We start from the raw sequence: 26,656 nt of genomic DNA, 5'->3' as shown, positions 1-26,656 counted from the left end.
GTTGGGAGCGCGCATTGCTCAGGGAACGAGGATCTTTCGGGGCTGCGCTCCGTGCTGGCATCAGGTGTAACAGGCGGTTAATGATGGAGGTCTCCGGAGCCCGACGACGGACTGAGCCTAACCAGGGCTCCGGGTAAAATGCTTCACCGGGCAGGGAGTTAACGGAGCCGAGGAGCTAGCTTCGGATCCAATCAGAGCCGGAGACTGATCCGAGCTGTGCCCAGATAGAGGACGTGAAGCAGCGGGTAACGGTCGGACTTTGGTCCAACAATGGATGAACTACCGTTAACGGAGCTGCCCAGCTCGGCCGGAGCAGGGTGGGCTCTCCCGGAGTGACAGCACCCGGCTCTCTGTCTCTGTCCTCCGGGCAGAGATGTCCGCCTTCTGCCTGGACCTGCAGGCCTCCGCCGGGGTTTCAGCACCACTGGAGCTGGACAGCGACAGCATGGAGCCCCGGGACGACTTCCAGCGTCACCCATTGCGGCACAGCGGCCCCGGCGGCCTCGGCATGGCCCTGGAGGAAGAACTGGTCGTGCTCACCACCGAAGCACCGGATATGACCGACTTGGAGGCACCTGTGGTGGTGCATAACTCAGACTTACTGTCGCTCTTCCGCCAAAAGGAGAAGGACTTGGTTTTAGCTGCTAAACTCGGCAAAGCTTTGCTGGAACGAAACCAAGACTTGACCAAGCAATACGAGAAAATGCACAAAGATCTGAATGAGAAACTGGAGGTAAACTACTTCAAGACTGTGATTTACACTGTGTTCATCCATATTTATCACCTGAGTTCTAAGTCTTAGCAGAAAACTAGAGCACATCTAACATGTAGAGTAAGTTATTTAGGGTTTCCCAACAGTCTGTCTGTATATCTGTCTGTCTGTCTTGGGGTTTTGAAACCTACCAAAAGTACTTAAAGTTAAAGAGCTTCACATTGAAAAGCCACATTAATAATAAATAAAGGTGCACCCTTGAGGATCTGAAGGGCCTAATTAGGTCTGTGAGCCTAAAGTTTGACACATCATGATCTTTTGTCTTATTTGATCATGTTTCCTGTCCATTAGAGGTCTAGATCAGATCAGGCTATAGAAATTTACTTTAAAACATGTTAGCTGGAGTTCTGGTCAAAAACAACCCAAAGACCAGTTGGGACACGACAATGCAAATGACAAGATTATTTGAACAAAAGTTGCTTTTAGAGCAAAAAAAAAAAATCGAACTTTGGACAGAATGAGAAAAAAAAAGGTTAAGTGCCAATCATTTTTGTTGTCAGGACAAAAGCTAGAGAGATTAAACATCTCTTCGACTAGCATGAACACATTTTAATGGTAAATTGGATACAAGATGAACAAAGATCATTACTAAACAGACAAATATTGCATTTAGTCGAATGTGAATATTTGCTTTAAAATTTGGTCCAAATTATAATGTAGGTGAATAGCCTCATTATAGTGGTTTCTCAGGCTGTCACACAGACCCTGAAATCGGGGTTAAAGCTGACAAACTTTCTGAGTCTAAGACCCACAACATTTGCTGACTATTTGGGTACATAGACAATCATTGGTAAGAGGATTAGCCACTGGACAAAAGGTGAGTTTTATAACAAAGGTGGCATTTAACCTGCAGGGAACAATACAAACTAAATAGATTGAAGTTTTAATGGTTCAACAGAAATCTGAAACTTAAAAAAAAGTGTGATCTTTATAAAAGATTATGTAGGTTTACTTGATTTGTACTAAATTCATTAGAACAGAGGAAAAACTCAGTAGGAGTTGTAACAAAGTCCCCTAAAATCAAACCTTTAACTGTAAATCTTAAAGTGAAGGGAAACGTAGAGAAGGAAAGTGGTACTTGGGTCTAAAGAAGGATAAATGGAGGCATAGACCAGACAGTTGTCTCTGTTTCCCCTCCCTGAGTCAGTTTTTGTTCTTGTTGTTTCCAAACATGAGAGTGATCACTCAAAGACTAATCCTACGTGTCCAGGAATTACTCCACCTCCTCTACATCATCTGTTTACCCTTAAATCCACATTCATCATCACAATGCGAGCTCCATGTTGATAGAAAAACAAATATCATCTAAATGTCATTGTTTTTAAAAGCACATGATGTGTTTTTGTTCATCTCATTTCTCTGTGCGTAGACTTATCCGGATTATTAAAAAAAAAACAGTCATAGCTACGCAGATGCCAGATGCTTTAGGATCGGACCTCACCAAAACAACAACAGCTATATCCCCCAAACCAAGGCAGCTGCATGTAGTGCACTAGTCACTGCTAAAAACAGACACCCTGTAATGATCTTACCAGCGCTGCAGCAGAGAGCCAAGAGATGTCCAGAATAAACCAGTTATGAACCCAGAAACACTCAATGTGGTCCAAAATTTTTCAGTTATTATCAGTGTAGAGTTGGTGATGCATTTGATCATAACACATTGTTACATTAAATTAGTTTGTTGACACACATCCTCTAATAATAACAAATCTAACAAAAGGTTCAGCACTGTATAGAAATGAAAAAGCATCATTCAATATATATAAGAATAAAGGCAAAGAAATATTTCCGCAGTAATTTCGTATGAACAGAAAAAATAATTTCCAGGTGTAAAAGCCCTATTTTTTATATGCTTTTAGTAATTTCTTTCTTTATGTCAGTTCTAAAATAACTTTATACACTAGCTTTGACCAGATTTTCCAGGTACAATATAGCACAAATGTGTAAACGCACACATCCGATCTACTCTTTATTTATCATTTAATGTCTTTTCTAACCTGTGTAATGCAGTGCTGTGAGCTCAATTCTTAATGTAAACATATATTCTTAATATAGCACCAAGTTAGAGTTAGTTTCTACTATTTACAGCAGTAGATCTCTGAGAATCTCTTTCATATTTAAGTAAAATTGGTACTCATTAACCAAATCTCAAATCAAACTGTGAATTGAATCAATTAGGGAAATCTGAATCAATACACAGCTCTAGATCTGACACACAGTCATCAAAACAACCCCATGCCTGTATCTATTTAATCAAGGTAATGTTATGGTGAGACTAGTGATCACGTGATCTTGTGAATTGTTTCTACGAGCACAGCTGATTCTACTGACATATGTTGCAAAAACTAAAACTGATTAATATTGTGACTGAAAAAGTGGATCCAAATAATGTAAAAAATATATATATATAATAAAAAGAGTGACAGATTAAAGCCTCACTTCTGCCACAAGCTATAATGATCACCAGCTGAACTGATACACCCAGCAGGTAAAGTGCTCTGTGCTTTTCCTCACATCATCACACTAGTATCATCAAATCTTCCTTCCCAGAGTTTCCAGCCTGTTGTTTTCCTCTATCAGCTGAAAAACTGTCTGTTGTTATCAAAGCTCAGCTAAGGTCAGCTGATTTTAGCTGTTCTTACCTGAGTTCAAAAACATGTACTGTCACTAACTAAACTACTAAGTTTATGTTCCCATGAGAAAAAGTTCTTGAAAGTTCTTGAAAGCTTTATCCAAGAGTTTTACTCACCCTCTCCTTCTCTTGTTGGTCTTTTTTTCTACAGCACTTAGAGCAAGAAAAGCACGAGTTACGGCGGAGAATGGAGAGCAGGGAAGGGGAGTGGGAGGGTCGAGTAGCTGAACTGGAGACGGACGTCCAACAGCTTCAGGATGAGCTGGAGCGTCAGCAGGTCCAGCTCAGAGAGGCCGACCGGGACAAGAGCAAAACCATCAGTGAGCTTTCCGAGCAGAACCACCGACTGCTGGAGGAGCTCAGCAGGGTGAGGAACACAGTCTGCTTCATCATTATCATGTTTGTCACCATGTGTTTGCTTTAAATCACGAGTCAAACGTGTCTTAACAGCTTTGCTTTTTAAATCAGAAGTTCACATGTACTTTTAAAGGGATCCTCCACTCTTTTTACAAATGTGGCCTAAAATCTTTGAAATGTCCTTATTAGAAGATCTAAGCCTAACAAAACGCATTATTTGCACCATTTTCATTTCATTAACTTTTAAAACTGGGACTACTTTACCCTGTGCACCCCATGTTTAAATTATGTCATTGGTGACGTAATAAGCCCCTTTTAGTCCATTGAGTTCCATGGGAAGCATTTAGAATCATTTAGCAGCTTTTTCAGTCAAAAATGACTACTTGTACTGCTTTGGGTTGCTCTAAAAATCAGTAAAACTTGCGGATCCTGGTTGCCTTTATTTACATGCATACGGAGCTCTTCTTCTCTCCTTAATGGCGTCTACGAAATAGCAGAGTGGGAACTGTCGCACCCTGTGGCCACAGATTTTTTCCGGTCACGGTTTTAATTTATCATCTCTCAGTAAACAAAAGAGGTTTACATTGACTTTTTTTTTTTTTACTTTTACTGATTTTTAGAGCAACCCAAAGCAGCACAAATTGTCATTCCTAAATGATCCTGAATGCTTCTCCTCCTATAGAACTCAATGGACTAAAAGGGGCTAATTTCAACATGGCGGCGCACAGGGTAAAGTAGTCCCAGTTTTAAAAGTTAAAACTGATATCCAGAGTTTCTGAGAGGATGTCTCGATGCCCCGCCCTAAACAGCCTTACTTCCTCCCACTGCCTCACCCAATCTACCAGAAGCCACGCCTCTACTTTTCTGCATGCGCATCGTGGAACATAACAAGGTCTTATCAGGTCACATTGATATAGGTCTATGGGTCAGGTAAGAGCCACAATCATATTTGCCTGTTACCTGCCTTGTTTCCGTGCACAGTTCCGCATTCACTTTGATTGACAGTCTCAAAAACAGGATGTCGAAGCCTATTGGCTAAGGGATCACGGCGCTCGTTTCAATTTGGTCTATAGGACAAAGGAGGGACTTACTGTATATACATTAAAGTATATGAATGACCATCGGCAGTAGACCATAGTAAAAGACTTGTTAGGTATTTTTTCGCATTTCAAAAGATTCATACCTAAACATAGATTTATCAGAAACTCCGGATATCACCTTTAATAAAAACGAATATGGTGCAAAATAATGCATTTTGTTTGGCATAGATCTTCTATTGAGGACATTACAAAGTTTTTAGGCCACATTTGTAAAAACAATGGAGGATCCCTTTAAAGCTGCTGGAAACAAACATTTTACCAGATAAAGACAAAGTGTAGGCCTTATAGATCAATAAATAGAAGATCATTTGCTCGAAAAAAAAAAATAAAACAGGCTGAAATTACCACTTGAAATTTTGTTTTTATCTCCATTAAACACTTTTATTATTTTTATTGTTAATTTACATTGTCAGAAAAGTTTCTCGCATTGCATTATGGGATTTAGAGGCCCAGAGACAGACGCATAGAAGGATTTTCACGTCATTCTTACCATGATTAGTTTGTAAAAACACCAGAAATGTCTTGGGAAGTCACTTTGATGGTGTTTTCTGGGGGCAAACACAAGAATTCACGGTAAGAATAATAATAAATAAATAATAATAAAAACAAATAATGCAAATTTACCCCCATTGGAAACTTTGTGTCTTAATTCAGATTTATTTCATTTACATTGTGAATTTCATTAAAAGCTACAGCCTTTGAAAATCATCACATACACATGAATAGTTTAATTAAAATATTACCTAAAGGGTTAAAGCAGATAAATTCGAGACTTCCTGTCTGTGTCTGGTCCTGGTATAAGTGATGCACAGTTATGCAACAGCTCTCTGCACAATGGTAGGTGATTGAAGTGATTGAACAGAGCAGATGCAGATACTTTAAACTCAAACTCTGGGCTTTGTGTTAGATGGCTATACTGTGTGTGTGTGTGTGTGTGTGTGTGTGTGTGTGTGTGTGTGTGTGTGTGTGTGTGTGTGTGTAGTGCTGACAGCCGACCTGCGCTCTGACAGTCAGCGTTTGTAGCTTTGGCTCATTAATCCTCTTTAAGGAGCTCAAGCGGTTCGATCCACACATGACGTATCAGCTGTGACAGGAAATATATTCTAAACAAATGAATAAACACAGATTTATAACAAAAGAAGATGTTTCAGCAATTTTACAGAAAACCTAACTGAAAAGAAGCTGAAATAACAGGAATGAAGATGAGATTTTAGTTGAAATGTGATAATGATATTTGTAACATTATATTATATAATTCAATATTTTTTGGCACTTTATTTAGTATTTTTATGTAGCTGGTTTATGTAGGCGTATTTAGGTCCAAAATGAATCAATAAATCATCAATCAATCAATGCACAAGCATAGGAAAGAAAAGCGCCAATTGTAGAAATTAAAAATAGCTAAAGAAATAAAGGAATAATTATTAATAACAGAATATATTTAAATGATGAAAAAAAAAACATAAATTCAAGGAGGGGTAAAAAAATACAATAAAAGTCCCATTTCATGCTATTTTTCACCCATCTCCATTTGTTCTAAGAACCCCAAAAACATAGTATTTGAGGTTTATTTTCCCAAACTCCCCTGTTTTCCAGAGTTTTAGCCTCTGAAAAGTCACTTTCTGAGCAACTCTACACAAACAGGCTGATTTGCGGCCTACTTATGCATTTTCAGGAATGGGCGTGTCTATAGACGGGACACTGATTTTCTCCTCCCCGCACGGTGACGTAGGGCCAAAGGACGGCCCGCCCTCCTCCCACCCACTCCGTAGCCGAGCTCATGCTGCTTGATTAACACGAGACAGAGCGTAGGGGCGGGGCGTTCACCTGTAGAAAATACATACATAGACTGCGCAAAGGACGCTGAAATGCTCACCTTCGTGGGCGTGTGTGATTACATGTCAATCACGGCAGAGAGCTTCCTGGAGGTGCGACTTCTCCAGCTCAGTGCTGCGTCAAATTCGTCATCAAAGTGGGAAAGCGTCATCAAATTGGAGCGAGGTGTTTGGGCTCACCCTGCAGTAAGAAAAGAGCAAATCACCCTCTAACTAACGATTAAGGGAATCACTGAAAAAAACACTTTGGGCATGTGTAGGAAGCCCAAATAGCACTTTAATCATGTTTAAAGCACAGAAAAACACTCAAATGTACTTGAGTATCAAAAAAATGTCAAAAGTACAAGGAAAGTAAACAAAGTATTTCTCGGCAAGAAAATTCCATGGATTAAGCAATAATAGTTAAAATGACACTCGAGGTCTCTTTTATCAGTTACAATATAGTGTTACTTTTAGACTATTACAACTATTTTACCAGGGCGTCCCATATGTGGACGTGTCCAATATTGATAAAGACATTCATCTGTTAACAATAATCCAGATCTCATCTGACCTAAACAAACACTGTTGTCACATTGCATTAAAAGGGCTGTGACTCACTGAACATAATGAAAGTAGATGTGCTGAAGTGAAGCCGGTGAGTTCATGGAGTCTGTGATCGTCGCCATCGATCCCAAACTGCTGCTTCAGAACGGATACTGAGACTCACCGGGTAATAAAGTAAATGAGGTCAGCTACAGTTCTCCCCCTCTTCACTGAGTGCAGTTTAGAGCCCCAATGGCCTTCAGGGGCTGCCTATTATTATCTGTCCTCCATGTTTTAGCTGTGACAGGACCATCTCTAAGTGGAGCATCTCTTAGTGATGAAGGGAAACTGGTTCAGTGATAGCAAAGATTGTTGTTGGTTGTCTTCTGAGTCTGACTGTTGAAAAATCATAATATTAAATATGTTTAATGTAAGGTACACTGCACAGAAACACAGTGAACTACAGCGTGTAATGAAACGTATCTGTCCCTAATGCCAAAATACAGTTTTAAATAAGTCAGCCCTTACTTTCCTCTGCATTTAGAAAACAAGTAAAAGAAAGAAAAAAAAACAAACAAAGAATAAATTGAGAGTAGTTCTTCTTTCTGTAACTGTATCTGACTTTCAACAGCGCTACCAGTAATATCTTGATGCATCTTCCATCTGCTGTGAAGCTTATTTCCATCAATATACAGTAGATATTAGGGGTGTGTATTGCCTGGCATCTGGCATAGGTCACATTACGATACATCCCGATATTAAAGTATAAGGTGATTTTTTTTAAATATATGACTTAAGAAACAACTAATCTGTAAATGTGTACACCTTCATGAGAACATTATGTATGAAATATATTTTATTGGCATATTTTACACTTAAAACATTTTTAACATGCCATGTGTCAACAACTTGAAATAAAAAAAAATAACACAATCTGCCTGTGACTTTTAAACCAACTTTGACTTTAGTGCAACATGACTTTAGTGCAAATTAACTGAGGTACATGTCTAGAACAACAAATAAATAAATGCAGAACGTTAGTATTTCTTTTTAGATTTTATGGAAAAACCACCAGCTGGTCAACATGCCCAGGTTTCATTGCATTTCTTTGTGCAGTTACAATGTCTCCTGCAGTGGAAAAGACTTGAAATTTCAAAAAAAATTCAGAATCGATTCGAGAATCGCGCTATGTAATATCGCGATATATCGCAGAATCCATTTTTTTTCAACACCCCTCGTAGATACACTGTATATAAAAAGTTATTTTATTTCAGTTTTTTTCTTTATTTCTTCGTGTTCCACTTTGAGATTGTATGAGTAATAAAAAGGGCTTTATAAATACAATTTTGAATTATTATTGTTATCATTGTTGTTACACTGACAGAGCAAGCTAAATTTTAAGAGTGAGTTTTCTTTTTTAAAACATGTAAACTTACAATATTTGATATTTATATATATATATATATATATATATATATACATATATATATATATATATGTTTGACAGCTTATTAACAATAACGACTTAATGCTTATTAACAATTTGGGACTTATAAACTTTAACAACTACTTCATAATGTTTGTTAACAATAATAAGCTCCCTGGGGGCTACACCATGGCAGCTCACTGCTCCTCAGGGATGGCTTAAATGCAGAGAACAAATTTCATGTATGTAGCTCTACATATGTGACAACAATAAACCTCATCACTAATGCTGAGTGATTGCCATTAATAAGGAGTTATTAATGCTTATTAACAATTGTAGGGACAGTGCTTATTACCATTAATAAGGCCTTATAATGCTTATAACCATTAATAAGGAGATATTCATTCTTATTAACAATAATAACTTATCAACAATTGTAAGGACAATGTTTATTATTATTATTAATGAGGACTTATTGATGTTTATTACCATTAATAAGGACCTATTAATACTTATTGAAAATAACTCATTGACTCATTAATGCTTGCTTATTAACATTAATAGTGGCTTAAATTTCTTATTAACAATAATATGCATTTACTAACAATTATTAAGTCTATATAAGTGCTAGTAAAGTAGCTTCATGAATATATTTATTAATGATAAATATATCTTAACAGTCTTTTTACATAATGAAATTTTCAGGGTATGAATTTGCCCCATTCAAACATTATGACATAATATATAACCTATATGTAGATATTTATGTGCGGATATGATGATCAAAAAGAAAACCAAAAGAGTAAAACAAGTGGAGGAACACACCAGAGTATCTTTAATTATGTGCAACTGTCTGGGACCTCATTCATGTGTGTCTGTGAAGTGAAATGACCTTGAGGAGGACACGTCTGTGTAGGAAGTGATGTAAGTCTGTGTGTAAAAGACGGGGCTGATGGGATTATCTATAATCCCTGCTAATAGTCCAACCATATGCAGTTAGTCTGAACTATCCATACTCAAACTAATTAAAACCTGCAGGAGACAAAGAAACCTTGGCACAGTGGGTTATTAATTAATTTCCCAAATCATGGAAATGTTTCAAATTAATTCGATCAAATGATTTTACAGTTTCAGCCTGTGACGGCCGATTATTAATTAAAAGCCAAACGTGGCTGAAAAAATGTATTGAATTTTAACTAATTTCTATTTGTTGCCCTTAATGACAATGGTTTTTACCTTTAAATAGTAGGACATTTTAAACTCGCCAGCGGAACATCATTGGCTGCAACTGAAACCCAAATAAATTATTCTTATGACTTTATCAATTTTTATTAAATGCTTTACAAACACTAAGGAACAGAATTGTTTACCTCTCTTTGTCTGATGTGTGTATAAATATATAATGATTTAACATCTATAGATGAATAACGATGATTGATTGACGAAATCTCACTGAGCTGCCTATAAATGAAGGCAAGACTTCTTATTTTTTGGGACAGGCAAATGCTCACGGTTCACTGAAAACAGGCTTGCGACCCACTTTTGGGTCTCGGCTAATGAGTTGAGAACCTCTGATTGTAAATAAACACCCTGTTATTGATGGCGTAGGTCCGTGTTGTCACGGTAGGACAAGCTCTTCAGCTCTAATCCAATCAGAGCAGAGCAGGCAAACGAACATCTTTGGTTAATTACATTAACACACATGCACTGCGTGCACAGGGACGATCAAATCAAATCAACTCAACTCAAATCGTTTTCATATCACAATATCACCCAAATCTAAAGAAAACTTCAAACTTTCTAAATACATGTAAGGAACAGATGATGAAATAAAAATAATAAAGATAACTGTAGAGAATAGGCATGTGAATCTCCATCAATGACTATGATTCAATACGTACCCCGATACAATACCAGCAATACGATACATTAAATCACATGGCGATATGATTCACCCCTGTTTCCAATGCGATACGATTTGATATTGATGGCGATTCAATTCTACACAATGCAATACGGTGCGATTTGGTGCGATGCGAGGTGATTCAACATAATGCAAAGAAATTATCCCAAAAATGTAAATAGTAAATAAGTAGCTGCAATTCAGTTTGGTACTATAGAGGCAGAGGATGTATTGCTTATAATCTCTACAAGTGATCAGTGTTGAGCAAGTTACTTTCAAAATGTAATACATTACATATTAGTAGTTACTGTTATTTAATACACAGAGCTAGAAACAACTACAATGTGTAACCTATAGCCTTATGACATGACAAGACGCACCATCTCTATCTTTTCGTTTCTATTCTTTTATTCTCTTTTTTAGTGCGCTGTTTGTTTTTTGTTTTTTTTTACTGCTGCTAACATGGTGACCGGTCAAATTGTAACACTATTTTATGAGCGCTCAAAACAAACCAGTCACAGGATAACATGACCACCAATCAAAGTGTAACACATTTTTCTATAAGCGCCCAATACAAAGCAGTCAAACCAGTCACGAGATAACATGACCACCAGTCAAATTGGTGACATTTGTATCTATCATTAGAAAAGGAATTCACAGTTTTTTTAATTCATTGCATTTGACATGGTTTAATACTTACTAGTTTTACCCAAAATGTCTTTAAAATGTAAGGCGGAGTCAGTCTGTGTGCGTGTGACGGCAGTGTTGACTCACTTCTGTCTGCACTGGATGCTGATCCGTTTCCATCCCGTTTACACACAGATTAAATGTCTGATGGAATCTCTGTGGCTTCTCTGACACTGTGTCGTCCCAGGATTGCGGTTTGTTGTGGGTCAGTGGGTCAGATGTTATTACCGCTGAGCGAACATCTGTTACCACATGTGGAGGCGACAGCATCATGCTGCTATTTGCAGCTAAACACACATTCACAGCTGGTGATGTTTACGCCTAAACAATGACGTTAGGCAGTTACTAAAAACTCGACAACTTCAGGTATGAAGATGTAATCGAAACAACTCACTGACAGCGGTATTCATTAGCTTGTGTTTCAATAGGGGCAAAATATTTTGTTTTTTAAAGAATTTTTGAACATAGACAGTGAACTCATTAACTTAAAGTGATCCTCAAGATCTTTCCAGACTTTAACACTGTAAACAGAAATGCATCTTCTTTTAACATTTGTTCTAAATGTACTTTTCTCAAAAACATAAACCCCACTTAAATTATATTTTCCTTCTCTTAGTTTAAAAAGTGAAATAATTCCCAAAGGAAAGCTTTTATTTCTTACTCGGAATAAAATCTCTAACACTTTTAACCTTACTATATTCATATATATCCTGATCCAAGAGTTTAAGAACCTACCTCTGGACTAATGTGTCCAGCCTCCTGAAGTATGAGGTAGCTGTAGCGCCACCTACAGTCAGCAGCTCATCCTGTGACTGCAGTGTGCTTTAAACTCCCAGTCTCTGCTTTTTCCATCATCCTGCTCCTCTGAGATGATGAGAAGAAGGAGGCGGGTGCTTTGGGGGGGAACGTCACCATGACGACGCTGATAATGCAGCCTGATGCTAATGATGCTCTCTGAGGCTCACTGTGGCCTGATCAACCTGTCCAATGGGATTTTGGGATGTGTGTCGCCTGCTGCAGCATCATGGCATCACAACAGGGACTTTTTAAACATCTCCTCCCACAATCTAGCTGGAAAATACACTTCACTTTAAAATCACGTTGTATTCTTGTCTATATATTAGTAGTTTTAATAGGTTTTTCAATCTTAACGTTCATAATGGTGCAGATTGACATTCAGTTGTTGAACAGAGAAGAAGATGCTTCTAAAACTGAAAAATGTCTCCATATTTAGAACTTTTTATTGACAATCTGTGCAGTGGCCTTTTCATATTTTAATTTCTTATTTTAGTTTTTAAAAGGATGAACACAGAACAATGACAGAGAGCAGATAGAAGGTGATATTTTAAGGTTTCATTTATTCAGACAAGCTTTTTCATGATGTTTACTTTTGATCTCCTGACATGCTTTGACACAGTTCTCTCAGGTTGGCCACGCCCATAAGGACAGATGAAAAAGTAGATTATTTGATGCTTTTCTTAGAAAAGAACTCATGAGGATACATTAAAGTAACCAGTAGATGCCTCTGAGGAAGACTGACAGTTGGCAGTCGAAACATGTCAGGAGATCAAAAGTAAATTTCCTGAAAAAAAGTTGTGTGGATAAATGAAACCATAACATATGAGCTAACAAATGAGCTAATCACTAGAGATGTCCCGATACAACTTTTTCATTTCCGATACGATACCGATATTACAGCCTTGCGTGCCGGTCGATACCGATATTGATCCAATATCAGCATAAATCAATATGCTTTTTTTTAATTTATTTATTTTTTCTTTAATAAAAAAATAATAATTACTTACTTTGTAGTGTGGAATGTTAGAAAAGGCTTGATCAAGTGATGTTACTCAAACAGATAACAATAGTCAGCATCAGTTGGTATAACAAAAACTGACTTATTTATTATCCAATTGGTTACATACATTTTAATAGGGATGTAACGATTCACTCAACTCCCGATACGATTCGATTCACGATACTGGGTTCACGATACGATTTTCTCCCGATTTATTTTACAAAATGGGACTGTAGACAAATGATGACTGAAAAATATTCCTTTATTTTTTTGGGGAAAATACTGTACTATTTTCCTTTTATTTTTCATTGTCAAAAGAATCCATTGATAAACTATTCAAAACAATGCAATTTAACTAAAAATAAATCTTGAATGAAATAAATAAAGGAATAATACAAATGAAGAAGACCATTAATTTAAATTCTGGTTCTATAGTAAACAATTCAAAACTACATAATAGTTCTTTTTCTTTTTAAAAGTGCAACTAAAAATGTATTTTGTGCCTTAACAATTGGACTTTTAAAAAAAAAAAGAAAACAGTCATTTTACTGTATTTACGTCAGATATTTGTTTGGACCAGCAGAGGGCGCTGGTAACCCAATGGTCGGTTGGCATGCAGATATTCCACCAGTGAAGAAGAGAAGCTATGCTAGCAGACAGAGCTAATTGAAAAACGTGACTTTTACAGATATTCACGTAATATTACAGATATTCTTTCGGTGCTAAAGGGGTAAAGAATCATTTATGAGCATGTTTAACAGTAAATGGCGGCCAGAAAGAAAGTACTAGCAGATTCCGCCCGCCACGTCCGCTTCTGGAAGGATTAATATATAGCGCCCTCTGCTGGTTAAAAAAGTACTGCGATTCAATTTTCAGAGCATCGATGTGAACCGTGGTACCTATGAATCGATTTTTAACTGCCTTACGATTAATCGTTACATCCCTACATTTTAACCTTCAACATAATATTTACAGTATTCTACAACTTAATAAAATAAATTAAAAAAAATGAATTTTAAATGTTTAAATATTCAAATAAATAAATATTTAAAAAAATAAAAAATTTGAATTTGATATCCGATATTTGTTTTCAGGCTAATATCGGACCGATATCGATATCTGATCGAGACACCCCTACTAATCACTCCTGAAGGTGGTTGCTGAATCAGCCGTTACTTTAAACCTTTCTTTATCTCTTTGGGTGGACGTTTGAACTTTGACTGAAGATATGAAACATGGCTTTCTTACCATTGCTCTGTGTGCTGTGTGTCCGTGTCCAGGCTGCAGAGGTGGAGAGGCAGCTGTCCACTCAGGTCCACTCGTTACGAGATGACTTCAAGGAGAAGAGTTTGTCCACCAATCAGCACATGGCACGACTAGAGACACTACAAGCAGAGGTGAGACGATAAATGTTCCACACAAAGTTCATTTTGAAACTCGCCATTACCAATGTTCACAGGAACGCTCCAGGTGGGCATGATTAGATAAAAAATAAAAACAATCAACCAGTGAGTCTCAGTGTTTGCACTGAAGCAGCAGCTCTGGATCGATGCTGAACTACTTTCATTATGTTTACTGAGTCACAGACTTGGACCAGGCTTTTTTAAGCGCAATGTGACGACAGTAATTGATTAGATAGAATTATTACCCCTGTCAGGGTTTTTATGGCCAATCACAGCATGCTTAACAAATATGCTGATCTCACTGAACTCTTCTAGGCGACACTGTTTATAAAATGTTTATTTGAAACGATAAGAAAGCGTCATAACGTGATGATATGCAGAAAAAAATGTACTCGTAAACTACTTCAAACAGCCTGTGATTGGTTATAGACAGAAGTTTCTCAGTCAACAAATGAGTTGTTAGCTTTCTTGTATAACATACTGTATGTGACTATGTTGTATTTATACCTACCAAACAGAAGCACATCCAATTCAATATAAATTCAATATGACTAACAAAATTTCTGTTTGAATTTAATGAAACTTCAAAGATGAAATCAACTCCAACTAATAGGCTATAGCCAAAATAGATGTGAAGTTAGTCTACCCTTACTTCTCTCAGCATCTAACAGAAACCATGACCCAGTGGTCCCTCCGTATCTGAAACTCTCTGAATTCAGACAGAGTGATCATATTTCTTCAGCCGCTGTAACATCAGTGACGCTCTTATAATAATGATAATGCTAAAAATATTAATAGTAATAATGATGATAGACTCCTGGAACCTTTAATATGACATGACGATGCATTAACTGTATGTTTTACTCACACAGAGTAAAACACCGGTTATTTTCATTTCCTCATCGTAACATACAAGTTTGCTCTGTTTTTGGTTCTGTGGTTTAAAATAAAAAAACCCAGTCGATCTGTTTCGATCGATATTGGCTGAACATCCTTAGTTTTTTTCCCCTTTATGCATGTTCACTAAAATCCACCTTTCCCTGCTTCAGAGAACTTGTTCAATCTCCTTTAAAGGTGTTACTCTCTCACTGTAATCTTCACCCTTCCTCCTCTCCTCACTCTCCTGACCTCTGTGGAACAGCAAGGGCTAGAAGTGAGTGTTTCTCCCACGCTGTCTGTTTATTAGACCGCATGCTGCATGTTAGTGAAAGGAAAGACAACAGGAACAAGGATTGCGCCAAAGAACTGGCCTCCGTGCCATGACTCGGGCCAGCAAAAGCATGTGAACATTCAATCCAATCTAGTTCATATAGTGCCAAACACAACACATGGCACTCATTGTATAAAATTTGAAAAGTTATATTTGAATGAAACCAACCATTTCCACATGAGCACAGTGAATCCCACACACTCATAGAGAACATATTATTGATAATAACGTGTTCTTGCAATAGTAATCTAATAAAAGCAGAGGAGAACATCTAAATTATCTGTCAAAGTTGAGGCTGGCGGGTCAAAAGGAAGTTTTGATTAAAGATAAAACATAATTTATTAGATCAATTAATAAATATGAAGTGATTTATTTACATTTGCTTACAAATTTAGGGTTTTTGTTGTATTTCTAATTCATGGGCTTTCTCAAAATTTAAGCCATTGCTAAACTTCTCAAAATTGTGCCATAAATATTTATTAGAGAATAAATGATTTATCTCTTTTATTTTATCATGCTTCAGAATTGCAGAACGGCCCTGCATGCTCAAACAGGACAGCAGCTCTCTAGGCCATCATTTTTCATCATCGCTAATAATAAATGTATGAATGAATCTGATGCAACTTATAAATGAATGATTTCATAAAAACCTGATTCGAAGGTGGAGAACTCTGGATACATGTTTCTTTTTTTAATTCTTCAGCCTCAGATCTACAGCAAACCTGTTAATGAAAACAAGCAGTTTACATTTCCGAGGGCAATCCTTGTTTCCTGGATGAAAGGCACAGTGTAATCAAAGCCTGAGATGTGTTGTGATGTCTTGTGTGAAGATAGTTTGGTGTCGTCTGTAGCTTCCCCTCAGACTGCAGAGGCTGGAATAGGAATAACAAAAAAAATCCGGTGCTATATTTAGCTGAGATACTGCAACATCGGGGTGTTCCCACTTTCCTCACGCTTTCCTTCTTCACTCACTGTTTAGGTTTTTTTTAAAATATAGTTTATGTAAAGAACAAATTCATAGTCTAAAAATACCTGTTCATATAGACCACATCAGCTCCTATGCTGTGAAGTAGGTTAGAGGATGTGGGTCATATAGAAACTCATAAACTGGGAAATACCAGGAGAGAGCTGATATCAGCCTTTGTGTGGAAGCTCAAATATCTAGACCTGTGCAAAGTAGTAAACATTCCTCAGGACAGTGGGAGTCAGGATTAGTGATGCATAGCATAGATATTTCTGACCAATCTGATAACAAACATCTATAGCTGATAACTGTCAAAAAAATAATTAAAAAAAATGCTTTTTTTCAGCCTAAATTTTGGGATTGCAAACAAATTCAAATGTTGTTTTTTGTTGTTTTTTTTGTTTTTTTTACAAACATCATTACGGAACAAATGAAAAGTTAATCAGTTCATAAAGCCACAGAATGTAGTTCATACTACGGTAATACAGTAAGTATTGTTTCATATTTACTATGCATAAAGAAGGGATGTGTTCCCATCAAAGCTTAATGAATAAATGTACATACTGTACAGTATATATATTAGGGATATCATGATACAACTTTTCCACTTGTGATACGATACCGAGTATTGGCCGATACCGATATCTATCCGATGCAATATCAGCACGAATCATACATACTTTTATTACTTATTTTGTAGTGTGGAATGCTAGAAAAGGCTTGATTGTTAAAAAAAAAAACAGACCCATTTATTATAAACCAATGGATTACATATACAGTAATTAACCTTTTAGAATAAAAATATTCTATGATTGAATAAAATAAATTAAAAAAATAAAATAGAAGATATTGAAAAAATTATTTAAAAAACAATATATATTATATCGGAGATTTTAGATGCAGTTTGATAAAATCCGATATTCAAAACCTCTAATATATATAACCTAATAAGATATGAAAAGTCACATTTTACATGTAGCAGAAAAACGTCTCCAACACATGTTTCACAGCTTTTTTTTAACCATCTGTGCAGTGGTCATTTCCTATTTCTTCCAAATGCCAGTGGCTGCTTTCTTAGCATGTTCTAAGGGTAACGTAGTGAGGCAATGCTATTAGGTTGACTAATAAAAAAAAAAAAAAAAGAAATGTTTAAATATTGATCATGAAAAACATTATCTCAGCCTTTCCCTGTCTCCAGTCTGTCAGTGATCTGATCTTTTCTGAGTGAGTCTGCTTAAAGTCGAACGTGCTGTTTCTTACCGAGCAGATCAGGATGTTATCTGAGAGAAAGATGGAGCTGGAGCATCGCGTACACACTGTGCTGGAGGAGAACGAGCTGCTGCAGAACACCGTGGACAACCTCCGAGAGCAGACACTAGTGCTGGAGAAACAGTGCCATGAGAAGGACCTTCAGGTATGAAGTCAGAGATCCACCTCAGCGTTAGACCATGAATCCTGTATGAGTCAGCATGTTTTACTGACTCTATACAACTATTGAGTACTCAGGGTTCTCACCAGGAATTTTTCACAGCATAGGGGGATCCAGGCGCATCTCCTCTAGAACATTTTGAAATGTATAACTCTCTGATGGCTAAATTTTGTGAAGTAAAGCTAAAGTTGTTACTGCCTTACTCTAAAGCAGAACTAAGTAACTTGCACTTAGCGTTCCCTCTAAAGGTCCCTTTTGGTTATGTCACTGTCGTAAAAACTCCTCACCCCCCGCCGCCTGCCCCACCCCACAGCTACATGCGCACCTTTGCTCTCCCAAGACGGTAGCAACCGATCACTGAAAAATCCTAATACAACAGTGACACTAAGGGTGCTTTCACACATATAGTCCCATGTGACCATGTGAACAGTATGAGGAAGAGAGACAAGTAAAATAAATGAATGATGTGGGAGTAATACGGAAGGGAGTGTGGAAATGTGTGATGTGTTTGTGTGCTGACAAAGCAGCTCTGAAAATGGATGGATGTATGGATGGATATTTGTGTGTGTGCTGCCTGACGGAGCGCTGGCTTTCGAGTGTGTGTGTGTGTTCCTGTTGCCGCGACGACAGTGTGTTTGTATTGGGCTGCCGTAAAGCAGTACGTCTTGCCACCGGGTCGGAGACAGGAAATTTGCAAGTGCGGTCTTCTGGCCAGAGACAGCATGGGGTGACAGAAAAACCCCCAATCACCCCATAAACACTTGTATTACCCTCACAGGGACTATGAAAATGATTTATTAAGGTGAAAAAGTTACTTAGTTCTGCTTTAAAGCCAAAAGGTATTTGTTGAATTGGTCTAGGGTTAATGATGAATGGAGTTAGAGAGTTATTCATGCTTGGTATATGTGCTCCACTAATAAATACTCACAGACACTGTATAGACAAAAAATTTTATTAAAAAGGTTTTCAAATTTAATTGAGTTATTATGTGCGACCCGCAGTAATATTGGGTCTGTAATGGACTTGAATCGGAACTAAAAAGAAGACCAGAGCCCGACAGAACACAGCGAGCACCTGTCCGACGATGTCTCTTTAAGCCTGAACATGATTCAACCAGATGGTATTCACATCTGTGCGCACGCATGTAGAATGATCTGTTGCAAGTTATACAGTAAACATGACGAACAGCTTCATATACTGCTACACGTTACGTCCAGTTAAAGCACACTGTTTATATTGGACGTGATTACGGTTACCAAGCAGAGGATGCACACAGGCTGCATCGGGGGCAGCTAAGTGGCTGCAGGGGTCCTTGGGGTCCTCAGGCAAATCGCCTGTATTAGATAGACGTTGCGGCTGATGTATGCGTTTCTCGGTTATCCAGAATAAAAAGAGAGTTAAAACAACATGGGAACGCCTGGAAGTCCAAGTGTGCAACAATTATTAAGACGGTACCGATTAAAAAAGGAAAAACAACTGAAAAGTCCCCTACGCTGGTTGGAACACTCCGTAGTAGGGGGATCAAAATGACACCATAGGGGGCCCCTATGCTCAACAGCGCTGGTGAGAACCCTGTTACTGCTGTAGAATTATTTATGCACAGATAGAAAGTAGTGGCTTGATCACAGACTAGTTTCTCTACGTGTTAGTTACCCTTGGATGGACTCCAACCTTTAGTCCTCAAGATGAATTGTTCTCTCACTTAACACGACTCAGCAGTCTGACGCTTAATGGGAAATACTACGTCTAAGGCAAATGTGTTTGTGTGAGTAACATGTGGATTCTACTATGTAGAGGGTAGTAGATAGCTCACAAAAATGATTCCAGGAAGACATAGAAAAAAAAAACTATAGGTCCCAATATGAAACCCTGAACAAAGCCATAGTTAGACATAAAAGGAAGCATTTGTTTTATTGTTTAGTTTTTTTGCCAAAATATATTATTTTTATATCTTAATTATTTCCCCTCTATTTCTCAATTTGTTCTTATATCAGGAGAAAAAATGGACCTTTACATACTTTAACCACAAAGTGAAGATGTCATAGACATTGGCTTTATTTAGCACTTTAACAAAGTGTTCTTATACTTGGAGCCCCTCTGGTTGTGGATGGACACATAAGTGAGGTGCTGTTTGAGCTCTGAGAGAAGCTGCCGTCTCTGTACATGGTACAAAGGATACATGTGTGTGTAGATCTCTGTGTGGCCTCTGCAGGTTTAATCACACTGATATTATGTCATGTCATGTGTGCAGCTAAGACAGAACCAGCTGGAGCTGCACGAGGTCCGGGCGTCGCACCGACAGCTGAGTGCCCGAGTGCTGGAGCTGAGCGAGGACCACAGCGTGCAGGGTGAGACGCTGCACCCGTCCAGCCTGATGTGTGAGATCGAGCAGAGCATGGAGCAGGAGGAGCAGGAGCAGGAGAGAGAGCAGGTAGGGCAGTACAACCGCTGGGGCCATTTAACCAATGACAAGGACTAATGACATTATTACTTTTTGAAAGTACTTTTATTATTATTTATTTATTTTTTCCATTTTATTTATTACAGTTTTCTAAATTGATTGTGTTCTTAATTGTTAAAAGTTTGTGCATCTTCACTGCTGCCAATGTGCATTTCATGAAATTGATTGAAAAGAAGCAACAAACTTTATTCTCTGGTTTAAAGTGCACTTCACACCTAGGAATATAAAAACGTGTTCTTAAAGATTGTTTAATGGAGAAGCCCAAACATTTGTGAACAATTACCTTATACCAATGTTTCTCAACCTTGGGGCCATGACCCCATGTGGGGTCGCCTGGAATTCAAATTGGGTCGCCTGACATGTCCAGAAATTGAAGAGAGAAAAAAATAACTAAAATATATATTTGAAACATTTTAATTCTCACACAATCATAAATGACTGTATTCTATACTTTCAGTTCCTGAAATGTAAATCTAGTTCAAATAAAATGCAGTAAAAAAAATATCGGAGCTGGCACATCTGGTCATTCTGTGCACTAATCCTTTACCTACTCTGTATTTTTAATATAGTATAAAAAAACACTATCAAAAGCAAATTCTAGGGAAAAAAATGTTTCTAATGTCGCCAGAAATGTGTGACATCAAAACATCCCAATGAAGGTTAAGAACCACTGCCTTAGACGTTGGTTCCATGATCCCTGACATCTAACCTGTCTCCTCCCACATGGTCCAAACAGCTGCGTCTCCAGTTATGGGGCGCGTACTGTGAAGTCCGCTCGCTCTGCTCTCACCTGCGAGGAAACGATGTCACCGACTCTGCTCTGTCCACCGACTCTTCCATGGACGAGTCTTCGGAGACGTCATCAGCCAAGGACGTTCCCACGGGAAGCCTCCACACCGGCCTGCTGGAGCTGCGCAGGCTGACACAGCATCTTCTGGATGGCAACGAGTCAACGGTAATGACAGGAATACAGTGAATGGTCAGAAAGTGAAAGCTGAACTTGGTGAACACCATACCTCAGTGGTTTAATCTTTCTACATACTGTACATCACAGGATCATTGTTTGTGTTCTTGAGTATAAAGATTCGGAGCGTTGTAGTTCAGTTAGTGACAGTCTGCCCTGTTGTTGCACTGAGGTGAGAACAACTTAGATCAGCTGACATCACCCAAGCTTTGACAACAGAGACAGTTTTTCAGCTGGAAGCTCTGAGGAGGAAGATTAGTCGTCCCCAGGTGTGACTACGACATGAAGAGGACAAAAGCACACATACAAAGACTGGTTTACGTGTTGGGTGCGTGAGTTCAACTGATCATCATTTTAACCGGTGGCTGAAGTGGGGCTTTAATTCTGTCACTTAGTGTTTCTGTTTATTTTATTCTGAACTGCTTGTCACATTACATAAAAAAACACCCTTTAAATACCAGCATTTTATTTACATTTTTTACAACATTTTTCTACAAAAAACAGTCCAAAGATTTCAGTTCAGTCTTTTTCTTGTCCAAGAGATACAAAGAAAAGACAAGAGGACATGTTCTAGCTATTTTAAGATGTTGATCAGTTGTTATTTTACTGTGTTTGGAATTTGGATTACTTTCTTTTCTCTCTGTCAATGTCCTCAGTTTTCCCAGAAGTATGTAGAAGCCTTTTAAGAATCAACCTTGGGGCTTGAAGGCTATGCTTCCACTGGCGAATCCTTGACCATTTAACCGCTCTAGGTTTCGTTCACCCAGAAAGTCAGCTTGGTTTCAGCCGATGTGAACACGCAAACAGAGCCCAGAAAGGATCAGGCAAAGGGATTCTATAGTGTTTGTTTTGGCCAATCTTGGAGTATTCACATGCGGGTGTGGATATTTGAAGAAACTCACCAGGTTTTACTTCTGAAAATCGCATTCACACTGTGCAATCTCAGTTGCCGAGCTCTGTAACTGACCGGGTTTTCACTGTCATTTTGGAGCAGATCAAAAGTGGGCTGAGAACACAAACCGAGCCGAATCAAAGTGATAAAATGATTTGCTGTTCCCTTCCCGTTCCGCCAGAGGCTGGGGCTGTACTGATGTGAAAGCAGACTAACTGTGTTCTCTTTCTACGTGTGTTTCAGGGCTCGCGGCGCAGCGATGAAGAAGCTCTGGAGGAGCAGCTGAGGAAGCTGGGAGAGGAGCTGAGGGAGGTGAGAGAGCTGTATGAGGCTGAGCAGGACAAGAACCACAGCAGTGAGGATGAGCTGCTTCAGCTGCACAACCAGGTACTGGCTTTAAATGATCACATGTATTTTCCTCCAAGAACGTGATTATGCTCTATCCGAGATTTTTTCGTTGTATACTGTACATTGACAATAAAGATTATTCTATTCTATTGTACTGGACTCAAACGGTGTTAGATTGGGTTTATACTGGACTCATACTGAGCATTCTTGTGAAGGTACTCAACTTATTGGTTGGGACCCAAAATAGGGTTGTGTACGTATTTAGTGACATTTGCTTGAACTTGCTGGTGTTTTTTTTTTGGTGGTGCTTTTAATTTGAAAGGCATTTGTAAACTCTTACAATTTGTACATTAGCATTAAAAGCGACATTTTTCCAGCTAATTACCAGCTGATTTTTATTTTTTAATCAAAGTTAGTGATCTAAAGATGAGCCATACTGGTTGATTCTTGTTTAATATTGCACCGCCTTGGCTTTTATCTGCATTTCTTAATCGTATTTGAACTACAAACTTATGTTGTCTTTACTTGCGTTAGTAATTCAAAGCAGCAAAAAAAACTGCTTTTTGCTGTGTGCCAGTTTTTGTTATTTTATAACTACCAGCTTTAAGTAAATGTGCTTCTCACGCAGCTTGATCAAGCTATATATATACACTACTGATCTACATTTTTATTCTTTGCTCCTTAATTTCCTTGAACTCTCCCATGTTCCCCCCGTAGATGTCGCTGCTCTCCGTAGAGATGTGTTCTCTCCGGGAGGAAAACGAGCAAATCCGAAAGATGGCTGAAGTCCGAGAGCCCAGCGAGCAGCTGCAGAGCGCCATCAGGGACCGTGATGAGGCCATTGCCAAGTAAGATGAATATTATTACATTCAGGTTAATTCATCCCAACCATAACATTTTTAAATCAACTTTAGAATCTGAACTTATTTACCCATTGCTGACTGTTACCATGGTAATGTGATGCAGCATGAGGGAATGAGCGAGACAGTAAATCAGTTACACTCAGTGCCAAACCTTGAGACTGACACTAGTTCTTTTTTAGTGTGATCAGCGCTCATGGATGTGTTTGTTGGTTGATCCTATGGATAATGTGTTGGACTTCATTCAAGCTCTTCTCTCTGTCGTTGCCTTGCAGGAAGAAAGCTGTGGAGATGGAACTGGCCAAGTGTAAAATAGACATCATGTCTTTGAACAGCCAGCTGCTGGACGCCATCCAGCAGAAACTCAACCTGTCCCAGCAGCTGGAGGCGTGGCAGGTAATATTCAGAAGGACCGATTGGTTGCTTTCAGTGTCCTGTTGTGTGGTAAGGAAGGTTAAAGTGGCTTAGGGTGCGTTGACACCAATAGATCGTAGAGCGGTTAAAATGCTCTAGGATTCGTTTGCTCAGATAGTCCACCTCATTTGGGCAGTGTGAACACGCAAACAAAGTCTAGAGCGGATCAAACAGGCAAATTCTAGAGCGATTGTTTCTATCGGTCACGGAGCATTTCTAATCGAAGCCTAGAGCGATTAGTATTGCCGTGAACACAACCACTCTCAGAGTGGATCAAACACAGGAAGTATCGGCGGTGATGTAGAGCGCACGGCATTGTGGGTGGTCAGTGGAGCCGGTGACGGCGCAAAACACGGTTTTAAAACCACCTAAACTACGGCAACTTGTTGCTGCTCCATTGTTAAATGTTTCAGAAGTTTCCGCGCACACTTAAACGCTAGCTTTGACCCATTGTTGAGAGCCTCTTCTTCGGGTTTTTGTTTTTCTGCTGAGAGAAGTTCATACTACAATAATGGCCCCATACGTGGTCAGCTCATGTGACTCCACCAGAGGCTGTTTGGACCGGATCAGAAGTTGTACTCTGAGAGCAAACTGAACCATACCAAGGTGAGAAAATGATCACTTGTCCTCCGACCATTCGGACTGAGTTCAGGACTAAACCGGTGTGAAAACACCCTGAGTTAAAGGATGGGTGTGTGTGACTTTAGAACTCCAGAAGTTAACTTGAGAACTTTAAAACGTTTTGTTTGCGTGTGTGTGTGTGTCCCTCTTCTCTAACCAGCCCTCTCTCCTCTCTCCTCCCACAGTTCGCCTCCTCAGGGCTCTTTACTGTTTGGCTCTTGTGGTTTCTGATCTAGTGGCCTTTCTCAGCTCCCGTACCGCCCCCTCCTCCCCCTCCTCCCTGTGGTACCTCCCCCTCCTCCACCTGCCTTAGAGGTGAGCCTCCCGATTCCTCCCTCGCTCTAAATCCTTACGTTTTCCGTCCCACACCTTCCTCCTCCATCCATGTCTGAGATCAAGCCACCTCATCACTGCTCCCTTCACCTGTTAAAGCCTCAGCGCCACCTGGTGGACACACTGCTCCACAGCAATAATATTATTACACTAGATAAGCTTCATCAAGATACAGCTGCTTTGAGCTACAGCTGCTGTCATGTACCTTTTATATCAATAACAATACATAGGAATCAATTAGTGTTATTAAGCATATTTACAGCTGCCTTTATGTTTACTATTTATTTATTTTAATAACTTTTCATTAGAGATGGAAAAAAAGTGTATGATTCTTTGATTTCGGTAAAAGTAGAATGATAAATGAAGAGATTAATTCATATCAATGAGCCAAAAATGTCATTAAAAGACATTTAATGTAGCCTTCTTAGGAAAGCTGACTAAAGTTTGGTTTAGATCATGTCTCAAACTTAAGGAGTGAAAGCTACAGCATTATTTCAGTGAAGAAATTTTTTTACCAAAACCTTTGCATATTAGTTTATTATAGATATAGTTTTTATATGAAAAATGAAAGTACTGGTGTGCTGTGAATGTCTGAGATAATAATTTAGCCCACTTTAGAGTAAATATATTGAAGATCTAATTTATTTAGTCGAAACTGAATATTTACATAAAATAAATTATAAATAAAGACGAAGATTCAAATATAAGATAAAGTTGTTTTTTTTAAATGTCAGATTTGGTTAAGTTAAATGTAAAACTAAATATTTTGTAAATATGTAATTAAATCCAGAATATTTGCATTTATATGATTAAATTAAATCTTGGTTTATTTTTAAGGTATTTAATTGATAATAATTTTATTATTTTGATGAACCAAATTACAGGTAAATGACGTCACCTTGATTTATGTATAAATACATGTATATTTGATTTTTATTTTAACTTGTTCAAAGACAAATAAATAAATAAATAAATAAATAAAATTTTAGATTCAAACTAAATGAAAGCCAGAAGAACAAAAACTTAAATATTAGACATTTTAAATAAATATTTGTACCACGGAGCAGTTTAAGAGTCAATAAATGACACAAAAAAATAATCACAGTGGGTGATTTCCCATGATCCTTTGATCTCACCTCTCATTCTTGTTTTTGTATCTGTCGTCAGGACGACATGCACAGAGTGATCGACCAGCAGCTGATGGACAAACACCAGGACGAGTGGCGCTCGCCACACACCTCGCTGTCATCGACGGTCGCTCGCAGCGCTCGTTCCTCCAGACGAGCTCAGCACATGTCGGACGGAGACAAGAGACTTTTTTCTTTTTTCAAGAAAAGCTGAGCAGAGACGGCAGGAAGTTACATCACAGCACAGGGGAGGCAAACCAGCCGAAAGACAGGCAGAAGCACACACACACACACACACATACACACACACGAGGGAGGCCCTTCTGCACTTTATTTGTGTCCCATTGGTTACTGTCCACAGAGAAGCCAACGCAACCCATGAGACCAAAGAGGCAGATGCTGACCAATTGGGTGGCTTTTCAAATTAAAAGCTTTTTTGTTTTTGTTAAAGCCTGGATTTAAACTTACAGAGTAACTAAACAACTGCTTTCTCCTGACCTGCCACTAGGAGGGAGATTTAAAAAAGGCCTTGAAGATGGGTGGGGCTTCTGGAGCAGTTAAGACACGCCCAATCTATACTATAAAATCTATGCTA

At 38.4% G+C, this 26,656-nt stretch overlaps 1 protein-coding gene across 3 annotated transcripts; it reads left to right on the top strand.

The window, feature by feature from the left end:
• Nucleotides 1–26,656, top strand: bicdl1 (BICD family like cargo adaptor 1). Of its 3 annotated transcripts, XR_003674802.1 has the most exons (12): nt 374–733; nt 3,556–3,771; nt 14,316–14,432; nt 15,580–15,591; nt 17,880–18,026; nt 20,293–20,472; nt 21,239–21,457; nt 22,602–22,745; nt 23,424–23,554; nt 23,842–23,962; nt 24,787–24,916; nt 26,102–26,236. XR_003674802.1 is itself a non-coding variant. In XM_028457634.1 (11 exons), the coding sequence occupies exons 1-11, from the start codon at nt 374–376 to the stop codon at nt 26,273–26,275; spliced, it is 1,821 nt and encodes a 606-aa protein (XP_028313435.1). In that variant the 3' UTR covers nt 26,276–26,656. The 3 variants fall into 3 exon arrangements, 2 of the variants coding, with proteins under 2 accessions (XP_028313436.1, XP_028313435.1); XM_028457634.1 differs by lacking the exon at nt 24,787–24,916 and having other exon boundaries at nt 26,102–26,656; XM_028457635.1 differs by lacking the exons at nt 15,580–15,591; nt 24,787–24,916 and having other exon boundaries at nt 1–733; nt 26,102–26,656.

This window comes from Gouania willdenowi, chromosome 9, assembly GCF_900634775.1.
Source record: "Gouania willdenowi chromosome 9, fGouWil2.1, whole genome shotgun sequence".
NCBI classification, from domain to species: domain Eukaryota; kingdom Metazoa; phylum Chordata; class Actinopteri; order Blenniiformes; family Gobiesocidae; genus Gouania; species Gouania willdenowi.
Note: the sequence above shows the minus strand (reverse complement) of the source record. Positions and strands in the feature narration are given on the sequence as shown.

Coding starts and splice junctions, on each gene's coding strand:
- bicdl1 (XM_028457634.1), top strand. CDS start 374: ATGTCCGCCTTCTGCCTGGACCTGCAGGCCTCCGCCGGGGTTTCAGCA. Junction 22,746..23,423: donor TGCTTCAGCTGCACAACCAG/GTACTGGCTTTA, acceptor TTCCCCCCGTAG/ATGTCGCTGCTCTCCGTAGA. Junction 23,963..26,101: donor AGCAGCTGGAGGCGTGGCAG/GTAATATTCAGA, acceptor ATCTGTCGTCAG/GACGACATGCACAGAGTGAT.